This window comes from Enhydra lutris, unplaced genomic scaffold (genome assembly GCF_002288905.1).
Source record: "Enhydra lutris kenyoni isolate GAN:26980312 unplaced genomic scaffold, ASM228890v2 scaffoldscaffold20, whole genome shotgun sequence".
In the NCBI taxonomy this organism is placed as follows: Eukaryota; Metazoa; Chordata; class Mammalia; order Carnivora; family Mustelidae; genus Enhydra; species Enhydra lutris.
In genome coordinates, this window is record NW_019154104.1 from 18,937,494 (window position 1) to 18,958,643 (window position 21,150).

The window sequence follows — 21,150 nt, forward strand, 5'->3', positions numbered from 1 at the left end:
GATTGGCAATGTGGGGAGTCAGACCTATTGGGAGGTCCTACTGTAGTCTAGGTGGGAAGCAAAGTTGCCCAGAGCTAACGTGGCAAGCCTGGAGAGGAGAGAGGAATATAAAGGGCGTTGTATTGGTAGAATCTGTAGTACTCAAATATTGAAGAAAGGGAGACAGCTAAGTCAAAGGTTTTAAGCCTAGTCCACTGGGAGAATGGGGAGTGCCCGTTGCAGAAATAGGAGAGTCAGAAAGGCTGTATGGGAGAAAGAGAATGAGCTGAGGTTTAGAGATGCTGGGTGTGGGAAGTCAGGGGGCAGCCTGGATGGAGAGGTCAGCGGGTATTTAAAATGTGCGATAGAGGTACTCTAGTTTCTCTGTTCCAGCTTGAATGCTTCTGGGAGAAAGAAAACAAATGGCCCCAAACTGCTGGCTCTGTCATATCTAATGATTTGTCCAAAGCCAGGCCCGTGTAACTGTTTGAATCGTATCGAGGTACTTTCCCAAAAGTATTGTCGTGTTACAGGAGGCATATGGTTTATAGATGATTAAATCTGTGAAATGTATTAAAGAGACACTGGTACAATGTAGGAACCTATTCTTTCACTCATGTATCTTTGCTTTTCTTTTGGTAGAGAGATGGAGGAAAAAGTCACACTGCTTAATGCACCTACAAAAAGACCAAGGTAATGCCTAGGACACTCGTAAAAAGTGGTATCTCTTAAAATACCATCAGGGGGTCTTTCTTTCTTTGCTCCATGCATTGTTTGATCCCAGTAAGTAGCCGCTGGCATCCTTTGAGAAGCCAACATCTGCGTTAATGTCAGATAGTCATTTCTGAGAAAACAGAAGGCTATAATTTCATCCTCATACTGAAGTGGACATCATTACCATGATGAATGTTGAAAAACTGAAAAGTGTAGGTGTTACGGACCAGACTGGAATCCGATCTGGCTGTGCTATGATGAAGCCCTGAGGCAGGAATTGCAAGGCCTGCGATGATAGAGGGTTGAAATAAGTTGTCGAGAAAGAACATACTGTCTCATGCCATAATTGGCAGTTCTTCTCTGGGAACAGACTGGAAGCATTTTTCTTTGATATAGTTTTTTATGTTAAATGTGCCTTTGTTCTGGGGGTTGTTGACAGGTCAAGCACTGTGACTGAAGCACCCATTGCTGTGGTAACATCACGAACCAGTGAAGTCTATGTTTGGGGTGGTGGAAAATCCACTCCCCAGAAACTGGATGTCATCAAGAGTGGCTGTAGTGCGCGGCAGGTGTGTGCAGGGAATACCCACTTTGCTGTGGTCACAGTGGAGAAGGAACTATACACCTGGGTGGTAAGTGAATGCTAAGTACGTCAGAAGACTGATGTAAGCCTGATTGTTCACTGGGCTTAGGCTGTCTAAGTATTTTGTTAGTTGAACGTGTGCTGCAGGAATGGCAGCATGGGGGTACTGGAATGTAAGCTCTTATGAGAGCAGGGAATTTTGTCTGTTTAGTTCATGGAGGTATCTTTCCCCAGTGCCTGGTACATATTAGATCATTTGTAAATATTTTTTGATGAATGAATGAATGGGAGAAAGGAAAAAAAGAATGAAAAGAGCCCTAGGTTTGGACTCGGGAGACTGGACTCTCATTTACAGCTGGGTGATTTCAGAAAGTCACTTAACCACTCTGTTCTGTTACCATGAGTTTCAGAGCAACCAGTATCTATGAAATAGTTATAAACAAAGGAAGCAGTGTACCATATCAGGAAAATTCCAAGACCTGTATCAGTGATTGAAGATATCTTCAGTAGAATTTTCCTTTGTTCCCCTCTAGATTTCATCCTCTCTCTCACCTTCTGGAAAAATTACCTGTATTTGTTACCTGTTTTCTTATCTCCCACTCACCCCTCATTCACCTACAATGCAGCTTCCATCCCTGCCACTTGATTAAAACTGCTCTTAATAAAATGACCTATAAATTGTGAACATAAAACAGATTCTTTGAGGATGCCTGGGTGGCTCATTCAGTTAAGTGTCGGCCTTCAGCTCGGGTCATGATCGCCGGGTCATGGGATCAAACCCCATGTTGGGCTCCCTGTGGAGAATCTGCTTCTCTCTCCTCCCCTGCCTGCCAGCCCTCTCTTGTGCCCTCTCTCTCTTTCTCTCTCTCTCAAATAAATAAATAAAATCCTTAAAAAAACACAGATACTTTGTTGTCCTGACTTTCTTGACCTCCTCGCAGCATTTGACATAGTTGATCTCTTCCTCCTTTGACCTTTGTCTTCCCTTGACTTTCATGACCGCATCCTCTCTTGGCTTTTCTCCTGTCTTTTTGTGCCTTCTCACTTGTTTCAGGGTGCTTTTCCTTTCCCAGCCTTGTCTTGGGCCCTCAGTTCTTCTCAATCTTCTCCTCTTCCTGAGGGAGCTCATTTTTTTCCAGTAGTCACAGATAACTTCTCCACAAGGACAGGCTTTGTCTCGAGTGTGTACAGTAGATGTTCAGTTAGCGATAGGTTGAAAGAAAGAATGAATGATTTGACCTCTGTTATAGAATATTAACTGTTACTTCCTTAAAACCCTGTCCCTTAAAGAACTAGCCCCTGAGGGGCTGCCACAGATGAATTGAAATTATTGTCCCTTAAAAAACATTTATATAAGGACTTACAGTTGTGTTCTTGAATGAAAAGAATTACTTTTCTCTATAAAACCATTGAAACATCATTTTGAACTATTCTCAGTACTATGTAGCAACCTCTTTGATGCAGCCAGATTGTTTATAATTGTTCTGTATTTCAGGGAAACTATGACCAAAATTTGTAAAACTTCTAGTAAGGATTTCCAAGAGGCTATATTCTAGTAGAAAACAATCAAATTAAACTATATAAAGAATTTTTTTCACTAACACCCATAATTAAATATAAAATTTCACCTTAGACTTGAAGGAGAAGGACAGAATTGGGAATGTAGTCTTTTAAGTCTTGATGGATATCAATCTGGATACTTTTTAAATCTTTACCTGTTGGCAGGGGTTTTCTACTAACCATCATTTAAAGGTTGACTTTCCTTTGATTATTATTATTTTTTTTAATTTCTAAATTTCCAGCTGATTTTTTCCTTTGGATTTGTGATAAGAAGTTATATTGAAGATTAGCTTTTGGCATGAAAAGTTAAAACTTCACAAGACCTCTTTATTTCACAGAATATGCAAGGGGGTACTAAACTCCATGGTCAGCTGGGCCATGGAGACAAAGCCTCCTACCGACAGCCAAAGCATGTGGAAAAGTTGCAAGGCAAAGCTATCCGTCAGGTGTCTTGTGGTGATGATTTCACTGTCTGTGTGACAGGTAAGCCATCAACAGTAAGCATCCCGGCACATTTAATGTGGGGTATCGTACTTAATGCTGTGCAGGTTTAACTGGGATTTTATAGCAAAAGACACTATTCAGAGAACCAAAGACAGTGAACAGATACACACATTAATAAAAACATCCCCAGTTTGCTGTAGTATTAGGGTGGTTGATAAGCAAGGAAAGGCACGTGGAAAACGGAAGAGGTGGGTTCAGGAAAAATATGTTGTATGTTCCAGTTGGGGGGAAAACTAATGTTACCACCTAGTTAGGTATGGATAATATCAAATCAGGAATCAAGAGTTTAAGTTTAGTTAGCTTTTTTTTTTTTAATCCATTTACATTTTTTTTTCCCTCAAATTTTTATTTAAATTCTAGTTAGTTACTATACAGTGCAATGTTGGTCTTAGGAGTAGAGTTAAGTGATGCATCACTTCCATATAACACCCAGTGCTAAAGTTTAGTTTTCATCTTGCCATTACTTACTTTTACTTTTCTCTAGAAAATAGAGATGACCCCAAGAGAATTTCAGCATGGTACTACCACTTTTTAAAAAATTGTTGTAATAGTATCCATGACCCCCTAAATAAAAGCAACTCTAGACTTACACAGTCTGTCCTTCGGATTTCTCTGACGTAGTCATTTCGTATGAGATCCCTCACTGGGACAGTCACATTCTAGCCCTGCCCAGCTTTCTGATTGGACAGAGTCATTCTTTTGATGGTTATGCCTGCCTGCCTTTTGCAGATGAAGGTCAGCTCTATGCCTTTGGATCTGATTATTATGGCTGCATGGGGGTAGACAAGGTTGCTGGGCCCGAAGTGCTAGAACCCATGCAGCTGAACTTCTTCCTGAACAATCCAGTGGAGCAGGTCTCCTGTGGAGATAATCATGTGGTGGTTTTGACACGAAACAAAGAAGTCTATTCTTGGGGCTGTGGCGAATATGGTAGGTGTAGCCTTGTCTCTGTCCACTTATTCCCAGGGGCCAACTTGATTTCAGGCTTGTATGTATCTAAACACATCATGTAGCCTGTACTTGAGAAGTGTTGCTTCAGTAAAAGAATGTTACACAACATTTTCATTGGGACGAAGGACTTCATTTTAATGGTTTTCTTTCTTATGTGTGTCTCAGGACGACTGGGTTTGGATTCAGAAGAGGATTATTATACACCACAAAAGGTAAACTCAGAAGCAGCTTCTTCCTAAAGCTTATCTAGGTCACACAGATTCCACTGATAATGTAGGCTGCTCTTTCCCTGACTCCTTATGTCAAGGTATTTATTTCTGAAATATTTTCTCTCTGGGAGACTGACATTCTAGCACTATGTGGCCTTGTCATCTGACTAAATCATAAACAGTTGAGAAAGAGGATACAGTCACTGTGGACACTCTGGAGTCACATTTTACTCAGGAATGAGAGCTGAAATGAGCACATACCATGAAAAATTCACATCAAGCTAAATACACCCCAGAAGATTCCTTGGGAAGTTACTGGAAAGCAGTATATTACCTCTTTACCCAGTACAGCCATTTTCGCCTCCAGTTTCCACAGTTGAACACCAGAGGAAATACATGTTTGTCGTTAGGGGTCATGTTGTATGAGACATAATACCGAATCACTCTCGGCACTGTGGGAGCTAGCCCTGCTGGAGTTGGCGCAGGCGCTGAGAGCTGCAGGAGGAGCGGGGTCAGCTGGCTGGTCTGCCCACTGGAAGGTTGCCTGTAATTGACTGTACCATTCACTGTTAACTATGTTTATTTACATTCAGGAAATGAGCTTACAGTATTTGTGGAACCATGACTGCTCCTCTTCTGAAAAGGCTGTAGTAGAAACACTGAGGTTTGAGTTTCACAGACAGACCTCCTGTCCCTTTACCATTCCCAGCCCTGTTTAGTTAGCTTAGAGGGATGTGAGCAGTTGGAAGGAAGTCCTGGCTGCTATCTCAGTACTCTGTCACCACACTTAAAATGTGACCAGACTAAGACCCTTGAGGGCTACTGAGTTTCTTCTGTAGCTGTCGTGGGGCCTACCTTCTCAGAGGATAGAATCAGCAATGGGTTGAAGCTTCTCCTTTCCCAGTGTTTTTTGAGATGTCTTTCTAAGTAAGACCTACTACTAAAACAAACATTGACAGGGCTGTCTGTTTAGCCAACCTGGAATTGCCTTCTTTTATTTTATTATCAAACCTGAGCTCCTTGTTGAAAACTATAGTCTTTAAGCCGCTGGGAAAAATCTGAAGAGGAGATAGCAGTCTTTCCTGTGGGCAGTTCTGCTACATGCAAGACATTACTTTTGAAAGAATTTAAGGGTTTTTTTCCCTAAGGCAAGTTACGTTTGGGGATTTTTTTTTTTTTTTTTAATTTCTGATTTTTTTTCCATGCAGGTGGATGTTCCCAAGGCCTTGATTATTGTTGCAGTTCAGTGTGGCTGTGATGGGACATTTCTGCTGACCCAGTCAGGCAAAGTGCTGGCCTGTGGACTCAATGAGTTCAACAAGCTGGGTCTGAATCAGTGCATGTCTGGAATCATCAACCATGAAGTGAGTACCCTCTTTGGTGCCCTAACCACGCTGTCAGAACTTCTCTTAGGTTGGAATTTCTTTGGGAATGCTGTTGGTTAGTGACTGGAATTTTACCTAGAATAAAGTATTTCACAGACATTATTACGTTCAGCAAAAGAAGCCAGCCACGCAAGAGTACACACTATATGATTCCAGTTATATGGAGTTTATGATGGCAGAAGTCAAAGTAGTGGTTACCTCTGGGAAAAGGGGTATGGTTGTTAACAGAATGGATCCTAGGGTCATGGAAGTGGTTTCTATTTTGATCTGGGTGGTTTTACATTTATAGGCATACAGAAAAAAATTTCAAGCTGTACAATATTTTATAGTGTATTATGCCTCAATAAATAAATTGGTTACAAAGAATCGATTGATGGGTCAGGTTCTACCCTATCACTGAATTAGGTACAAGAAAATTAACATGAAAAGAAACATTTTCGGGGCGCCTGGGTGGCTCAGTGGGTTAAGCCGCTACCTTCGGCTCGGGTCGTGATCTCCGCGTCCTGGGATCAAGTCCCACATCGGGCTCTCTGCTCAGCAGGGAGACTGCTTCGCTTCCTCTCTCTCTGCCTGCCTCTCTGCCTACTTGTGATCTGTCTCTGTCAAATAAATAAATAAAATCTTTAAAAAAAAAAAAAAGAAAGAAAAGAAACGTTTTCATGTACCACCTCCCTGGAGAGTTTTTTAAGTTTTATTGCTCCCAAATCACTGATCCTGTGCGGGCTTAGTACATGTAATTACCATTCACTTCCGTGAAGGATGTCATGAAATTCACTGCTGATATTAAGTCTTCATTTTCTCTTTGTGTTAAATGATGAGTTTTTGTCATGTTCTAAAGAACCAAATTAAGAGACGAAGGTTTCCAAGGGCACCTGGCTGGCTCAGTTGGTGGAGCATGTAACTCTGAATCTCAGGGTCATGAGTTCAAGCCCCACATTTGGCATTTTTCCTACTTAAAATAAAAAAAGAGAGACAAAAGTTTCCTGACTCGGTGAATAAGAATTTTCAAGCGGGGTGCCTGGGTGGCTCAGTTGTTAAGTGTCTGACTGTTGGTTTTGGCTTAGGTCATGATCTCAGGGTCCTGAGATTGAGCCCCAAGTTGGGCTTTATGCTCTGCATGGAGTTTGCTTATCCCTCTCCCTCTGCTCCTTCTCCCACTCTGTCTATCTTCTGTTTCTCTCTTTCTCTCATAAATAAAATCTTTAAAAAAAAAAAAAAAGAATTTTTAAGCAATCTCTGAAGTAGTGATTCTCAACTGGGACAGGACAAATTTGGGGCAGGTCTGGGAAGTGTGTCTACATAGTTTGAAAAGGCATATTTAGAAATATCATTGCTTGATTTGGGTTTTTATTGTAACGTTGGATTTGTTGTGAAATTTTAAACTTACATGAGGGGAATATTTTAATGCTAATCTAAAGGGAACATGGGGGCGCCTGGGTGGCTCAGTTGGTTAAACAACCGCCTTCGGCTTGGGTCGTAATCCCAGGGTCCTGGGATCGAGTCCCACATCGGGCTCCCTGCTCACTGGGGAGCCTGCTTCTCCCTCTCCCTCTGCCTGCCACTCTGCCTACTTGTGCTCTCTCTCTCCCTGTCAAATAAATAAATAAATTAAATAAAGGGAACATGGGTTTTAACATGTTGAGAACACTGCCTTGTAGATGAAATTAGATCACAGTAAACTTGTTGCATTATGGGCTGGACAGAGTCAAGATTTTAATTCCTTGCCCTGCATTTAGATATGCAGAGTCTCTAACCAAGAAAAATGTCAATGGCTCTATCCTTGTGTAGAAACTTTCTGTGATACAGAGTTCATTTTTTTTTTTTTTAGATTTTATTTAATTATTTTGTCAGAGAGAGAGAGGGAGAGAGAGCAAGCACAGGCAGACAGAATGGCAGGCAGAGGCAGAGGGAGAAGCAGGCTCCCTGATGAGCAAAGGAGCCCGATGCGGGACTCGATCCCAGGACGCTGGGATCATGACCTGAGCCGAAGGCAGCTGCTTAACCAACTGAGCCACCCAGGCGTCCCCAGAGTTCATGTTTTTTATACTCTTAGATTAGGTATCTAAAACTTCTGTTGTCAGAAAGTCCTGCCTCATACACTAATTAAATTCTCTGATTACATATTGAGCTTATTTTGTATTGTGTTCTATTGGATGTAAAGCTACCTGGCACTTTCTTCTTAACAACAAATTTGCTTAAAAGCCCTTTTGGTCACCATGACAACATTCTCAGCCTACTACCCCTTCATTTTTACCTTTGAGTCTTTGCTTTGTGTTTTACCTTGTTTCAGGCGTACCATGAAGTTCCCTACACAACCTCCTTTACCTTGGCCAAACAGCTGTCCTTTTATAAGATCCGTACAATTGCCCCAGGCAAGACTCACACAGCTGCTATTGATGGTGAGTTGATTTGTAACTTTATACACAGGCTTCAGTCGCTCATGCTCTTTATTTTCTCAAGTGTTAGCTCTTCATTTTTTTTTTTAAGATTTTATTTTTAAAAAAGTAATCTCCATATCCGATGTGGGGCTCGAACCCACATCTCTGAGATTAAGAGTTGCACATTCCACTGACTGAACTAGCCAGGTGTCCCAAGTGTTAGCTTTTCTTACTTAATATTAACATTCTCCTGCTTCCCCCTTCCCCCACATCCAGTGTTATCTCATTAACAAATTAGGCATGCAAGTAAATGGGGTATTTTTTGGTAATCATTATAAATGCAGCCACTACATCCCTTAATGAGAATGCCACGCCTATAAGTCTAGACCACTACTGCCTTTAATTAGTACCACTTAGGAGTTTGCTAAGTTAGGTAGTACCCATTTTCCACATTTAAAATATAGTATTAGAGGGTTGCCTGGGTGGCTCAGTCAGTAAGCGTCTGCCTTCAGCTCAGGTCATGATCCCAGGGTCTTGGGATCAAGTCCCGCATCAGGCTCCTTGCTCAGCGGGGAGCCTGCTTCTCCTTCTGCCTCCTGCTCCCCCTGCTTGTGCTCTTTCTGTCTGACAAATAAATAGAATCTTTTAAAAAATAAAATAAAATACTAGAAAATATGATATTGAGTCACTTCCTGGGTCAAATTGGTCATAGATTTTGATATCCTAGCTGCCATAGGTGCAAGATTGTGAGGCTAGCTTTCTCTTTTATACGCTTAATAACCAGAAGCTAGTCCACGGAACTGTACATTTGCTACATTTTCCCTCTGTTCGGTGCCCCATTTGTGCCTGGTTATTTGTTTTTATTCTCTTTCAGAGCGAGGCCGGCTGCTGACCTTCGGCTGCAACAAGTGTGGACAGCTGGGCGTTGGGAATTACAAGAAGCGTCTGGGAATTAACCTATTGGGAGGACCCCTGGGTGGGAAGCAGGTGATCAGGGTCTCCTGCGGTGACGAGTTTACTATTGCTGCCACTGATGGTGAGTCTGTACATACCATCTCAGGCTTTCTGGACGATGGCTGTATTTTAGTGTTTGACTGGGAAAGAGATGGACTGGTTATTTATATAGCTGGATCATACATTTAATTTACATTAAATCGGTATCCAATTGTTATGCATATGGAGCTGCATTAACTTGTCATGTGTTCAACATAGTGATTGCTTTAACAAAAAAATATTTCTAGATAATGGCAAAGTTAATATTCTAAGTCCCTACTTTTTTTACTTTAACTTCTTTGGTTAAACATTTTAAGAATTATTAAATATTTCTGTGTATGCCTGGCCTTGCACCATGTTGGTTTCACAAAGTGTTGGCTGGGTGGTTGGAGAGAAGGACATAATCTATCCTTGCTCCTTGTCTGGGATCAGCCATACTGCAGTGGTGTCCTCAGGGACTGCTGAGGCTTGAAGGGCTGAATACTGTGTCTTTTGGCTCCCAGAATTGGAACTGGTATAACCGAATTTTCTTCTCTTTCCTCTCATTGCTCTTTCTTCTCCAGAGCATCTTCTTGCTCCTTTCACTGCTCTTCTTCTTTACCACCACTTGAGCTCGTCTTCATTCCTTTTCCTCTCTCTTCTGCTTTCTTTTTTTTCTTTTCTCTTTCCGATATCACCTTCTGAACTTTTTTTTTTAAGATCTTATTTATTTGAAGAGAGAGACCAAGAGAGCACAAGTAGGGGGAGTGGCAGAGGGAGAAGGAGAAGCAGACTGAGCAGGGAGCCTGCTGCAGGGCTTGATCCCAGGACACTGGGATCATGACCTGAGCTGAAGGCAGACCTTAACTGACTGAGCCACTTGCCCCCCCTGCCGCCCCGCAACCCTGCTTCTGAACTTTTTTCGTTATTGTAGCCATTTCTTTCTTGTGACTGGTGAACAACAAGTCACATTTCATCTTCTTGTCTTTTGACTCATTTCAGCTCTTTTAAGGTATCTTTGTTTCCTTTTGGTCTGTGGCTGTTATATACACATGACGGATCTAGACACAGTGTCAGACAAGTTCTCTATTACCAAATTTAGTTGAGTCAGCCAGCTTTTGGGGTGGCATGTAAACCTTTCCCACTTGTCCCAAAATAAGGTCTGATTAAAATGGAAATAAATTTTTGGGGCGCCTGGGTGGCTCAGTGGGTTGAGCCGCTGCCTTCAGCTCGGGTCATGATCTCAGAGTCCTGGGATCGAGCCCCGCATCGGGCTCTCTGCTCGGCAGAGAGCCTGCTTCCTCCTCTCTCTGCCTGCCTCTCTCCCTACTTGTGATCTCTCTGTCAAATAAATAAATAAAATCTTTTAAAAAAAAAATAAATAAATAAAATAAAATGGAAATAAATTTAATGGAGATAAATGGAAATGTTACCTAGAAAGACAGAGTAATAAGAATGTCACTGACGATTAAGTAAGTGCTGCAAGTCCACTAGCACTTCCTGACACGGCCTCGAGGAGGTGATGTTTCTTCATTACATCTGTGTCCTTCAAAAGGTCAACTTCAGAATGAGAAATGTAGAATTGGATTCCATGGTTGGGCATATTACCTCCTAATAAATATTTCTCTACTTCTCTGAATTTACTCTATCATATTATTCACACGGTCAACATAACCCGAGTGCTTACTATGCTCCAGGTCCTCTTTTAGGCTCTGGGAATTTAAAAGGGAGTCTCAGAAAGCACCTAATCCTTAAGGAGCTCACAGTCTAGTAGGGTAGGGGAGACGTTCATATAAACAGACTAGTATAGGCAGATAGATCAGGCACCATTGATATCAGTATCCGATCCCTCTAAACCCTGGAATACCCAGGACTCAATCCTTCTTTCTCTCCACTGTTTCCCTTAGGTGAATATTACCTTAAGTTCCCCCTGTTCACTGATAGCTTCATATCACCACCCTGAACACCAGGTTCAGTCACTCACCAGCCCCTGGACTTAAACGTAGGGTGGCTTTAGAGCTCAGCTTCCCCGGGTCAGTCCTCATTCATGCCTATTGTCTAGGCTTAATCAGTAATAGTACTGCTTTTCATTAAAAAGTGTTCTGATTTGGTAAGAAGTTACAGGCATCTCAGACAAACTTATTATTGTCAAAATCAGACTTCTGATTTTTCTGCCCGAATCTGTTCCTCCTACAGCTTTCCTATGTCACTAAATGGCAGCTTCATTCTATACCCTACATCTCATCCATCAGCAAACCCTCCTGATTATCTTCATAATATATCTGACCCACTTCCCACCATCTTCACTACTAGAACTGGTCTCCTGCTACCACCCTTGGTCCCCTACAATTGATTCTCTTCATGGTGGCCTGATGGGTCATTTTAAGTACCTAAATACTACTCCTCAGAATTTTTTTCTCAAATTGTGTTTATTAGAGAAAGAGAGCATGTGCGTGCAAGAGAGGAGTGTATAAGCAGGGGAGGGGCAAAGGGAGAGGGAGAGGGAGGAGTGTATAAGCAGGGGAGGGGCAAAGGGAGAGGGAGAGGGAGAGAATCTCAGGCAGACTCCACCCTGAGTGCACACAACCTGATGCAGGGCTTGATCTCATGATCCAAAACCAAGAGTCAGATGCTTAACTGACTGAGCCACCCAGGCGCCCCCTACTCCTCAGAACTTCTAATGGATTCCTATCTCAGTCAGTAAAAACCAAAGTCATTACAGTGCGCTGCATGGCCCTACATGACCAGAACCCCATCTACCTCCTGACCCCTTCTCTGTCCACTGTCTTCTCCTTTATTTTGCTCCCGCTGCAGGGGTCTTCATAGTCCTTGTTCATGATACTCATGTTACCCACATAGGACCTTTGCACTTGCTGTTCTCTCTGCCTGGAAAACTCTTCCCCTAGCTATCCATGTGCTCTTTCTCTCTCACTTCAATCAGGTCCCTGTTCAAGTGTCAACAAGTACTTCTCTGACTACCCTATCTAAAATAATGAAACCCCAGTATTATTCTTTATTTCCACTTTTCTTTACCATTTAATTTCCTTCATAACTTTTATGACTACCAGAAGTATTAGATAGTTGATTGATCAGTTTCCTCTGACTAAAATGTCAGTTCCACAAGGGTAGTGACTTCGTTTTGTTTACTGCTCTATTCCTGTACCTCCAGCAGTGCATGTCATGAAGTAGATGCCCAGATATTTATTTATATCTGAATGAATGACCAAAAAAGTTGTTGATTGAGTGGATGGGTAGACGAATGGATGGATGGCAGTACATAGGAGAAGTGGTCATTTTTACCAGGTTGGCATCAGAAATTGTTCAGGTTTATTTAGGGAAATAAACAGCTTTCCCTTGTTTGTACATAGTGGAAAATCTTTCTAACTCTGGGACATAAAGATGGAGAATCCAAAGAGTAGGGAAATTAGTTTTCTATTAAACTATCTGCTGTTTGATTTTTTTTTTTTCCCCTAGATAATCACATTTTTGCCTGGGGCAATGGTGGTAATGGTCGCCTGGCAATGACCCCCACGGAAAGACCACATGGCTCTGATATCTGCACCTCATGGCCTCGGCCTATTTTTGGATCTCTGCATCACGTCCCAGACCTTTCTTGCCATGGCTGGCACACCATTCTCATCGTTGGTAAGGGTTTCATAGTGAGGGTTGGGGTGGATTTGGCAGAGGGTAGACTCACACCTAAGATTCTCGTGGTCACATCCTTAGAAACAGAACTGTCCTGAAGAAAAGAGGCTATTCCTTTAAGTCTTACAACAGTGACAGCATACCTGGTGGTGGGACAGAACACTGTCGCTGCCTGAGCTTTGTTGTTTGCCACCTTCTGACCATTTTTTAACATGATAACTTTGGGCTCTGCCTCCTTTGCTATAGAATTGTTATCTCTAGTTGTCCACCAATTAATTGTTTGTCTGTGTTCATACTGTTGTGAGAAACATGCGGGATACCTTTAAAAAGAAATGAAATCATAACTCTCTCCTGCATAAAGATGACTCTGTTACGGACTAAAAGATTAAAGCCTGCGTGAGGGTCTCCAAGTCCATTCTTTCAGATCAGTGGTTCACAGCCTTGGCTGCACATTAGAATGACCCAAGGAGCTTTCAGAAATCCACTGCCCTGACCAATTAAATCAGAATCTCTGGGGTGGGACCTAGGTGTTGTTCCTATTTAAAGCTTCTCAAGTAATTCCAGAGAACAGTTAAAGTGGAGAATTGCTGTTCTACATAGTGAATATAGTTAGAGTAGCTAGTGGCACTTTAATATCTAGAAAAATAAGTAATCATAAAGTTACCTGGCGTGAGGGATAGCTCTTATCTTGCAGATGAACTCCCTATTCTGGTCTTCTCACTATTCATGCCTCTAGCTCTTTACAGTGCTTACCTACTGAATATTTTTCCTCAGAGAAAGTATTGAATTCTAAGACCATCCGGTCCAACAGCAGCGGCTTATCGATCAGAACTGGTAAGTAGCAATGTCTGGGCACCAGCGCTTTTTCTGCACTGTGGGTCTTTGGGTTGGATTCCATGTAGTCTCCAAAAAAGGGAAATAGGAAGTATCTTTGGGAAATGAGAAATATGGTGATCAGGAGAGAGGATCATATTTTGGTGGATTTCACAATAAGTTACGACTTTTATTACATTGCGGTCAGAGGGAGAGTACATCTTTGCCAAACAGGCATATGGAAGTAATGAAGTGGCTTGCCCAGTACTGTAATGTGGCTTATGTATTGTTCCTTTCCTTACCATGCTAGGGGCTGTGGGTTCCATCTGGTCCTTACTGCTACCATATACATGGGGTTATTCCAGTCTATAGAAATAGTCCTTCAAAACAGGCGCTCAGAATTAAAAGTTGGCTAAACTTCCAGTGTGGCAGCCCAAAACTCTCTGATAGTTTTCCTTTGGCTGCTTTCTGCATGGTTCTCTATTATTTGGGACTACGCCAGAAAACTAAATTTATGTTCCATTTTGGTTTTCCATTTGCTCTAAAATACCTTTGACTCTTTGGTATCTCAGAACCTGGGATTCTGATAGTTTGTAGAATCAAAGCAGATAAAGACCCAGAATAAAAGCAGATTAATTCTCGAAAAAGAGAGTTGCGTGTCTGATCTGGACTTGTATTCTACTTACACACATATATATCATACCTTTTATTAGTTTCCTTTAGTAATCTCTTGCTCAGCATTTATCTGTGCATGTTAGTATCTGTCTCCGATGATACCTTTTTTTGCTAAATGCAACTATTCTTTCATAGCTTTGTTTTGGTGGAACAGTATTTAATGGGAAAATAAAGATTAAAAGCATATATCCATTGGCTAGAAAATGTAAACTCCATAAGGGCAGGGATTTTTGTCTTTTTTATTCATCAGTTTTATCCACATTGCCTCGAAGAGTGCCTGGCAAATGGTGAAGGCTCAATATATATCTGTTGGTTGAGTATGTTCCAGTCGTCCAGTGCAATCTTATAGAAGAGTAGACGTGAACACCTACAAATAGTTCCAGAATGTGAAATGTCAAAAGCAACTTGCAGCAGATTGTGTACCTTTTTATATAAAGTTCAAAAACAACCCAAATTAATTGCTTAAGGATACATAAATACGTGATGGCCTTTTTTTTTTTTTTTAAAGAAATGATAAGTACAGAATTAAATCAGTAGTTAGGTCTAGGTAGGAGGCCAGAGAAGGAAGGCATTCACAAGGCAGATGCGATACAGGTAATATTTTAGTTCTGCACTGTCCGATAAATCTTCCTGCAGCAGTGGAAATATTCTGTGTGCTGTCCAACCCTTGAAAAGTAGCTACTGAAGGAACTGAACTTTTTATTTTATTTAAATTTAAATTGCCGTATATGGCTTGTGACTACCATATTGGAAAGTACAATTCTAGTTCTTCTAGTGCTAGATTCATGTTTTTATTTTGTTAGGTAGCAAAACTTACACATGTGTTAAAAGTAGTCTTATGTATATTTCAATGTAACCAGATTTTTAAAAGCCATTTAAAACAAAACAAGGATCAGTGTGGCAGTTAGTCTGTGAGCCACTAGAGCTGGGGATCAGGAGCAGTCCTTTACGTTCAACTTGAGCATATACCGGGCAATTATTTTTTTAGCTTTGGTAACAACTTTCTTAAATATGTATATCTTTGGCCCATATTTTTTTTATATATACATATATATATACACACACACACAACACACACACATATATATATATTTGGCCCATATTTTGTTTCATTTTCTGACAACACATCAGCTAGTCTTCATTTCATGACAGTAACTTGGAATATGCGGCATGATATGAAAGAACCAGCCATATTTTAAAAATTCTTACAAGTAGTTATCAAAGAACTTTATGAATTGAATGTTAAAGACTTCTCCAGAAAGTTTATCTGGCAGTTTTAAGAGGCGTTTGGCTGAAATGTGAAAGAGCTTTGTATTTCTGTGAAACCTTGATGAGCCGCGGTGGAAATGCCGGAGTCTGGATTATGTATTAAAGCCTGGGTGGTGGACTGAGTGAGCTAGGGCTGGGGCAACTGTTCAGTAATGCTTTCAGATTTGATAATCTGCTATGAACATAGACATAAGTAACTTTGGGATGTAGAAGTGGATTACCATTTTGAAGATACTGATAATACCTTGTGTAAAAGCTAAAAATTTAGTCCCAGATATCTGACCTTAAATTGCTGCTGTTACTTCATGTGACTCTAGGAAGCTCTCCGGGGGTCACCAGGGCTGTAAGATTGTAAATCTTTCTTGCTGCATAGCAAGGTTCTCTCTTTCTGTGCTGTGTATCTGTTAGTGGTTCAGAGCTCTAGCCCAGGAGGCGGCGGCGGTGGGGGAGAAGAGGAGGACAGTCAGCAGGAATCTGAAACTCCCGATCCGAGTGGAGGCTTCCGAGGAACAATGGAAGCAGACCGAGGAATGGAAGGTTTAGTCAGTCCCACGGAGGCCATGGGGATCAGTAGTGGGGCCAGCAGCTCCTGCCCTGGCTGGCTTCGAAAGGTAATTCCTTTGGCAGAGGTTATCTTCAACAAAACATCAGGCCCTTTGCAACAACTTGAAAGGATCTGTCAGCATCTCTCTGTGTTCCATGCCCTATTCAGGCGTTCTACAGCAGGCATCGAGTCGTCTGATTTCCACCTAGAACAAAGTTACCAAATCTCTAATCCTTTTTTTTCTTCCTGACAAGGAGACACACAAAATGTTCTCATATCTGTAGTACTTGACATGAATGTAAGTTAATTAAGAAAACCTTCCTTGAAGGCAGTTTTTGTAATGCATGTATGCAAAGATTAAGCTTAGAGATTTTGTACTATGATTTGTAGAAGTGAGATTTGGGGTCGTCAGGATGTTTTACAGTAGAGAGATGGGTTATGAGAGCTAAAGGGCAGACAATAAAATGTTTGAGTATATTTATTTGGATGGAAAGTTGGTTACAATATATGGCTGGTCAGAAAAAGATGGAATACCTTTGCAGTGGGACCCCATTCTCTTGGAAAATATATAATGCGTAAAAGGATGTCTGCTGGTCCTTTTTCCTGTCTGTACTTTTCTCATTTTCTACAGTGAGCATTTGTACTTTATGAAATTTTAAATTTTTACCAAAAAAAAAAAAAAAAAAAGAGAGAGAGATTTAAAGCTGCCCTTACAAGACAGCTAAGATCGATAGACAGTTAGGGGTAGGAATGGAGGAAGCAGCACAACTCTTCTCAGGTTTCAGCCTCAGCCTTGAGCAGCCTGGCCAGTGGCCTGTCATCACCTTCCAGCTCCCCAACTCACTGAATAGGCCGTGTAGAGTAAGTGTGTCAGGGAGATGTGTCACAAACTCCAAACTGCGTTCTTGAATTTGAGTTTGAATTCGAAGCACTGTTACTCATCTGAGGAAGGCATGGCCTGCTCTTGACAGGTGCGGTGAGCTGTGTTCGAACCCACAACTGTTATGCTCCCACTAGAGGGTGCTGATGTCACAACAGAGGGGAAACTGTAGCAAAATGGGAATGGGGGAGAAAGAAAATAAACGGCTCAAACAGAACTGATGAGATTCTCTCTCTTATACATAGGAGCTGGAAAATGCAGAATTCATCCCCATGCCTGACAGCCCATCTCCCCTAAGTGCAGCTTTTTCAGAATCTGAGAAAGATACCCTGCCCTATGAAGAGCTACAAGGACTCAAAGTGGCGTCTGAAGCGCCTTCGGGACACAAGCCCCCAGCAGGCGCCTGGGTAACTGAGCTTTTTGCCTCTGAGTCACAACTAAGTAGGCAGAGAGCTCTCCCCACTTCTCCTGGCCTCATCATCTCCTCTGGCTTCCTCAGTCTCCCACTGCCCTGTATCCACTCATTAGACGGTCTGTTCGGTAGTGCTTAAAGCCCTAGGCTTAACTGAGTTTGCCTTGGAAAAAAGTATTGACCCTTTCACATTCCTGATGGGCTAACAGCTTTCCACACAGAGGACTGTCTTTCTTTCTCTCTGCCTCAAGTACCAAAATTAAGGTTACATAATTCAAATCTAGTTTGTTTGTTTTTTTTTTAACAATGCTAGTGTGGGTGGGAGGCTCTGAATATGAGTAAGAAATAATGCTTGTAGTCCAGTGAGGGAGCTACACATGTGTGCCTAACCTTGGTAGAAATCAAATTGTGGTAAATGCCTCAGTCAAAGGCAAACCGCAGGGGTCATCAAGCTTTTTCTATAAAGGGCCACAGAGTAATTATTAAAGGCTTTATGGACCATCCAGTCTCTGCTGCAGCTTCTCAGCTCTGACGCTGCAGCACAAAAGCAGCCATAGATAATACATAATGAATGAGCACGATTGTGTTTCAGTAAAACTTCATTTACAGAAACAAATTGGTAGGCCGGATTTGGCCCACGGGCTATCATTTGCTGACCCTTCCTGTAAACAAAGTACAGTAGAAGGGGAGAAATCCAGACTAGAAAAGTTGTAACAAAACCTTTGAAACTTCCAAGTGAGTGTTTAATTCATCTGTCAGTTAGCGTTCTTGAATTATTTTGGCAGTCCTGTTTACCGAATACCTCTCCGCTGTCTCCTAAAGTGTGGTCCACTACATTTTATGGATATTGACCCTTTGGATCACAGTATTCTCACTGTGATCAGAAAGACTCATTCCAAACCAAAGCAGGCCTCCCCCACTTCAGCATTTTCAATGGGAGATCAGTGCACTTTAAATTTTGTGAAATTCTCCAAAACAGACGAATGTTCTTTTACCTTAGCATAACAGAGCCTGAGGCACTGAGCGTTCTTCTGCCCTGTTCTTTTAGAACCAGGTGCTGTTGTAATCCCAGCGCTTTTTGCTCCTGTTGCATTTACTTTGTGTGTCTGTATGGTTTATCTTGTTACTTTAAAAGTAAAATCTGGGGCGCCTGGGTGGCTCAGTGGGTTAAAGCCTCTGCCTTCGGCTCAGGTCATGATCCCAGGGTCCTGGGATTGAGCCCCACATCGGGCTCTCTGCTCAGCAGGGAGCCTGCTTCCTCCTCTCTCTCTGCCTGCCTCTCTGCCTACTTGTGATCTCTGTCTGTCAAATAAATAAATAAAATCTTTAAAAAAAAAAAAAAAGTAAAATCTGCTAGCATTTAGGGGATGATGAGGTTGGGGAGCTGTGGCATCCAGGCAGAACTGCCTATGACCTCTTCCTCCTCTCCTTAGCCGCCTCAGCTGAATCCTGCAGCGACGTGTGCTGGGAAGGCAGCACCATTACCTCCTACCTGTGCCTGCAGCTCTCTGCAGGGGGAGGTTGAGAGATTGCAGGGGCTGGTGTTAAAGTGTCTGGCTGAGCAACAGAAGCTACAGCAAGAAAACCTCCAGATTTTCACCCAACTACAGAAGCTGAACAAGACATTAGAAGGAGGGCAGCAGGTGAGAGCATTCAAAGAATAATTCAATTTCTAATTCTGTTTGAAGAATCACAGAAACAAAACACCAGCAGACACTAACATAGACCTACTCCTTTGCAAGTCCTATCTTTCGATGAGGTAACTTCTGTAATTAATCCCAGCAGCCCTGGGCCTTGTTCGGGTGCCTGGGTTATATCACTGTCATCACCTGACTTCTGTTGCTTTTTGTTACCCTATTTTTTCTTTCAGTTTTTATTATGAAAAACAAATCATTGCAGTTCAGTGAACACTCATATCCACCATCGAAGTTCAACCGTTGTTAACATGTTGTTTGTTTTAAATGTGTGCATGTGTGTTTAAAATATGTGGGGATATATATCTGTATTTAAATTATATGGGGGTATGTGTGTGTGTGTGTGTGTGTGTGAGTATTTAGGTGGACCATTTTCAGATAAAATATAAAAGTCATGACACAGGCCCCCTAAATACTTTCTAACACACACCCCAAAATACGTTCATTCTCCCAGATAAGCACCATAGTATTATCACACATAACACAGTTTATGCTAATATTACCTCAGCTTTCATCCAGTGCCCAGCTGATAGTAGAGTTTTCCCAGTTTGCCCATAAAATTGTCCTTTGTAACTGTTTTGTTTTTGTTTTTGTTTTTAAAGATTCCATTTGTTTGATACACAGAGGTCACCAGTGGGCAGAGAGGCAGGCAGAGAGAGAGGAGGAAGCAGGCCCCCTGCTGAGCAGAGAGCCCGATGTGGGGCTCGATCCCAGGACCCTGAGACCATGACCTGAGCCAAAAGCAGAGGCTTTAACCCACTGAGCCACCCAGGTGCCCCTATAACTCTTTTTATGAGATCAGAATCCATTCAAGGTCCCTCTACTACATTGTTATGTCTCTTGTTTCTTTTTATCTAGAATACTTCCCTGTACTACTGTCACCTTTTTTTTTTTCCTTTAAATTTTCATGGCACTGACGAGTTGAAGAAGCAGGTTCGATTGCTTAACAAAATGAGCCACATTCTGGATTTGTCCTCTGTTTTTTTGGGACATTATCTAACTTGTTCTTTTGTCACCCTGTCATTTCTATAAACTGGAAGTTAAACTTAAGGCTTGATTAGATTTAAGTTAAATATTTTTTTGTAAAAATATTTCCCAGGTGTTGCCGTTTACATTGTTGTTTTAGAGAGAGAGAGCACAAGCAAAGGGGAGAGGGGCAGAGGGAGAATCTCAAGCAGACCCCTTGCTGAGCGCAGAGCCCGTGGATGCTATGCTCCATCCTGTGACCCAAGCCAAAATGAAGAATCTCATGCTTAACCGAATGAGCCACCCAGGAGCTCCATGTGTATTGTTTTTAAAAAGCCAGGTATTGCTCTATTTAGAGTGAACCAGGAAGGGAAATAAGGTGCAACCCTGGGCTTTGCCATTTCCTAGTTTTATGTGTCTGGAAGAATTACGTGGTTTCCATGAGTCCTGGTTTCTCGCCTAAAAGAGGAAAATAATACCATCTGCCTGGTATGGCTGTTTTGAGAATTAAATGAAATCATGTCTGTGAAAGTACTTTGTAAAGTAATACACTCACTTGAGGTAAGCATGGGGTGATTGGCAGCTGTAGCACACAGGAGGATTGTTTGGCTTAGGGCTGTCTCGGTTTTCAAGTTGAGAGATCTAGGGCATCTGGGTGCCTCATTTGATTAAACGTCTGCCTTCGACTCAGGTCATGAGTCCCACATCGGATTCCCTGCTCAGTGGGGAATCTGCTCCTCCCTCTATCCTTCCCCCCTGCTTGTGATCTCTCTCTCTCTCTCTCAAATAAATAAATATTTCAAAAATATAATTAATAAAATAAGTAGAATAAAATAAAATTGAGAGTTCTACATTCCAGAACATCCTACAGTCCTGGGCAAGCAGTTGGTCATCCTACCTGCAGCAGGTGTAAAAGTGTGGACTTTATTTAAAGTAGTGTTACTAAAGTATTATCTAAGGTAGTATCAGGAGCTTGTCACACAACCATGGGTACAGATCCTTAGAGGTCAGTGTTGA

The 21,150-nt window shown here is 41.8% G+C and overlaps 1 protein-coding gene across 2 annotated transcripts in view; it reads left to right on the forward strand.

Moving 5' to 3' along the window:
• Positions 1 to 21,150, forward strand: part of LOC111148523 (NIMA related kinase 9) — a 36,632-nt gene that overhangs the window by 12,379 nt on the left and 3,103 nt on the right. Inside the window, exons 9-21 of one of the 2 annotated variants that reach the window (XM_022505148.1) lie at positions 622 to 672; positions 1,133 to 1,325; positions 3,175 to 3,319; positions 4,070 to 4,300; positions 4,451 to 4,503; positions 5,709 to 5,864; positions 8,176 to 8,284; positions 9,138 to 9,299; positions 12,710 to 12,880; positions 13,655 to 13,714; positions 16,046 to 16,248; positions 17,307 to 17,468; positions 18,907 to 19,116. In XM_022505148.1, coding sequence (XP_022360856.1) covers positions 622 to 672; positions 1,133 to 1,325; positions 3,175 to 3,319; positions 4,070 to 4,300; positions 4,451 to 4,503; positions 5,709 to 5,864; positions 8,176 to 8,284; positions 9,138 to 9,299; positions 12,710 to 12,880; positions 13,655 to 13,714; positions 16,046 to 16,248; positions 17,307 to 17,468; positions 18,907 to 19,116 — 1,906 coding nt within the window. The remainder of the gene's footprint in view (positions 1 to 621; positions 673 to 1,132; positions 1,326 to 3,174; positions 3,320 to 4,069; positions 4,301 to 4,450; positions 4,504 to 5,708; positions 5,865 to 8,175; positions 8,285 to 9,137; positions 9,300 to 12,709; positions 12,881 to 13,654; positions 13,715 to 16,045; positions 16,249 to 17,306; positions 17,469 to 18,906; positions 19,117 to 21,150) is intronic. The other variant, XM_022505149.1, reaches the window with a different exon arrangement.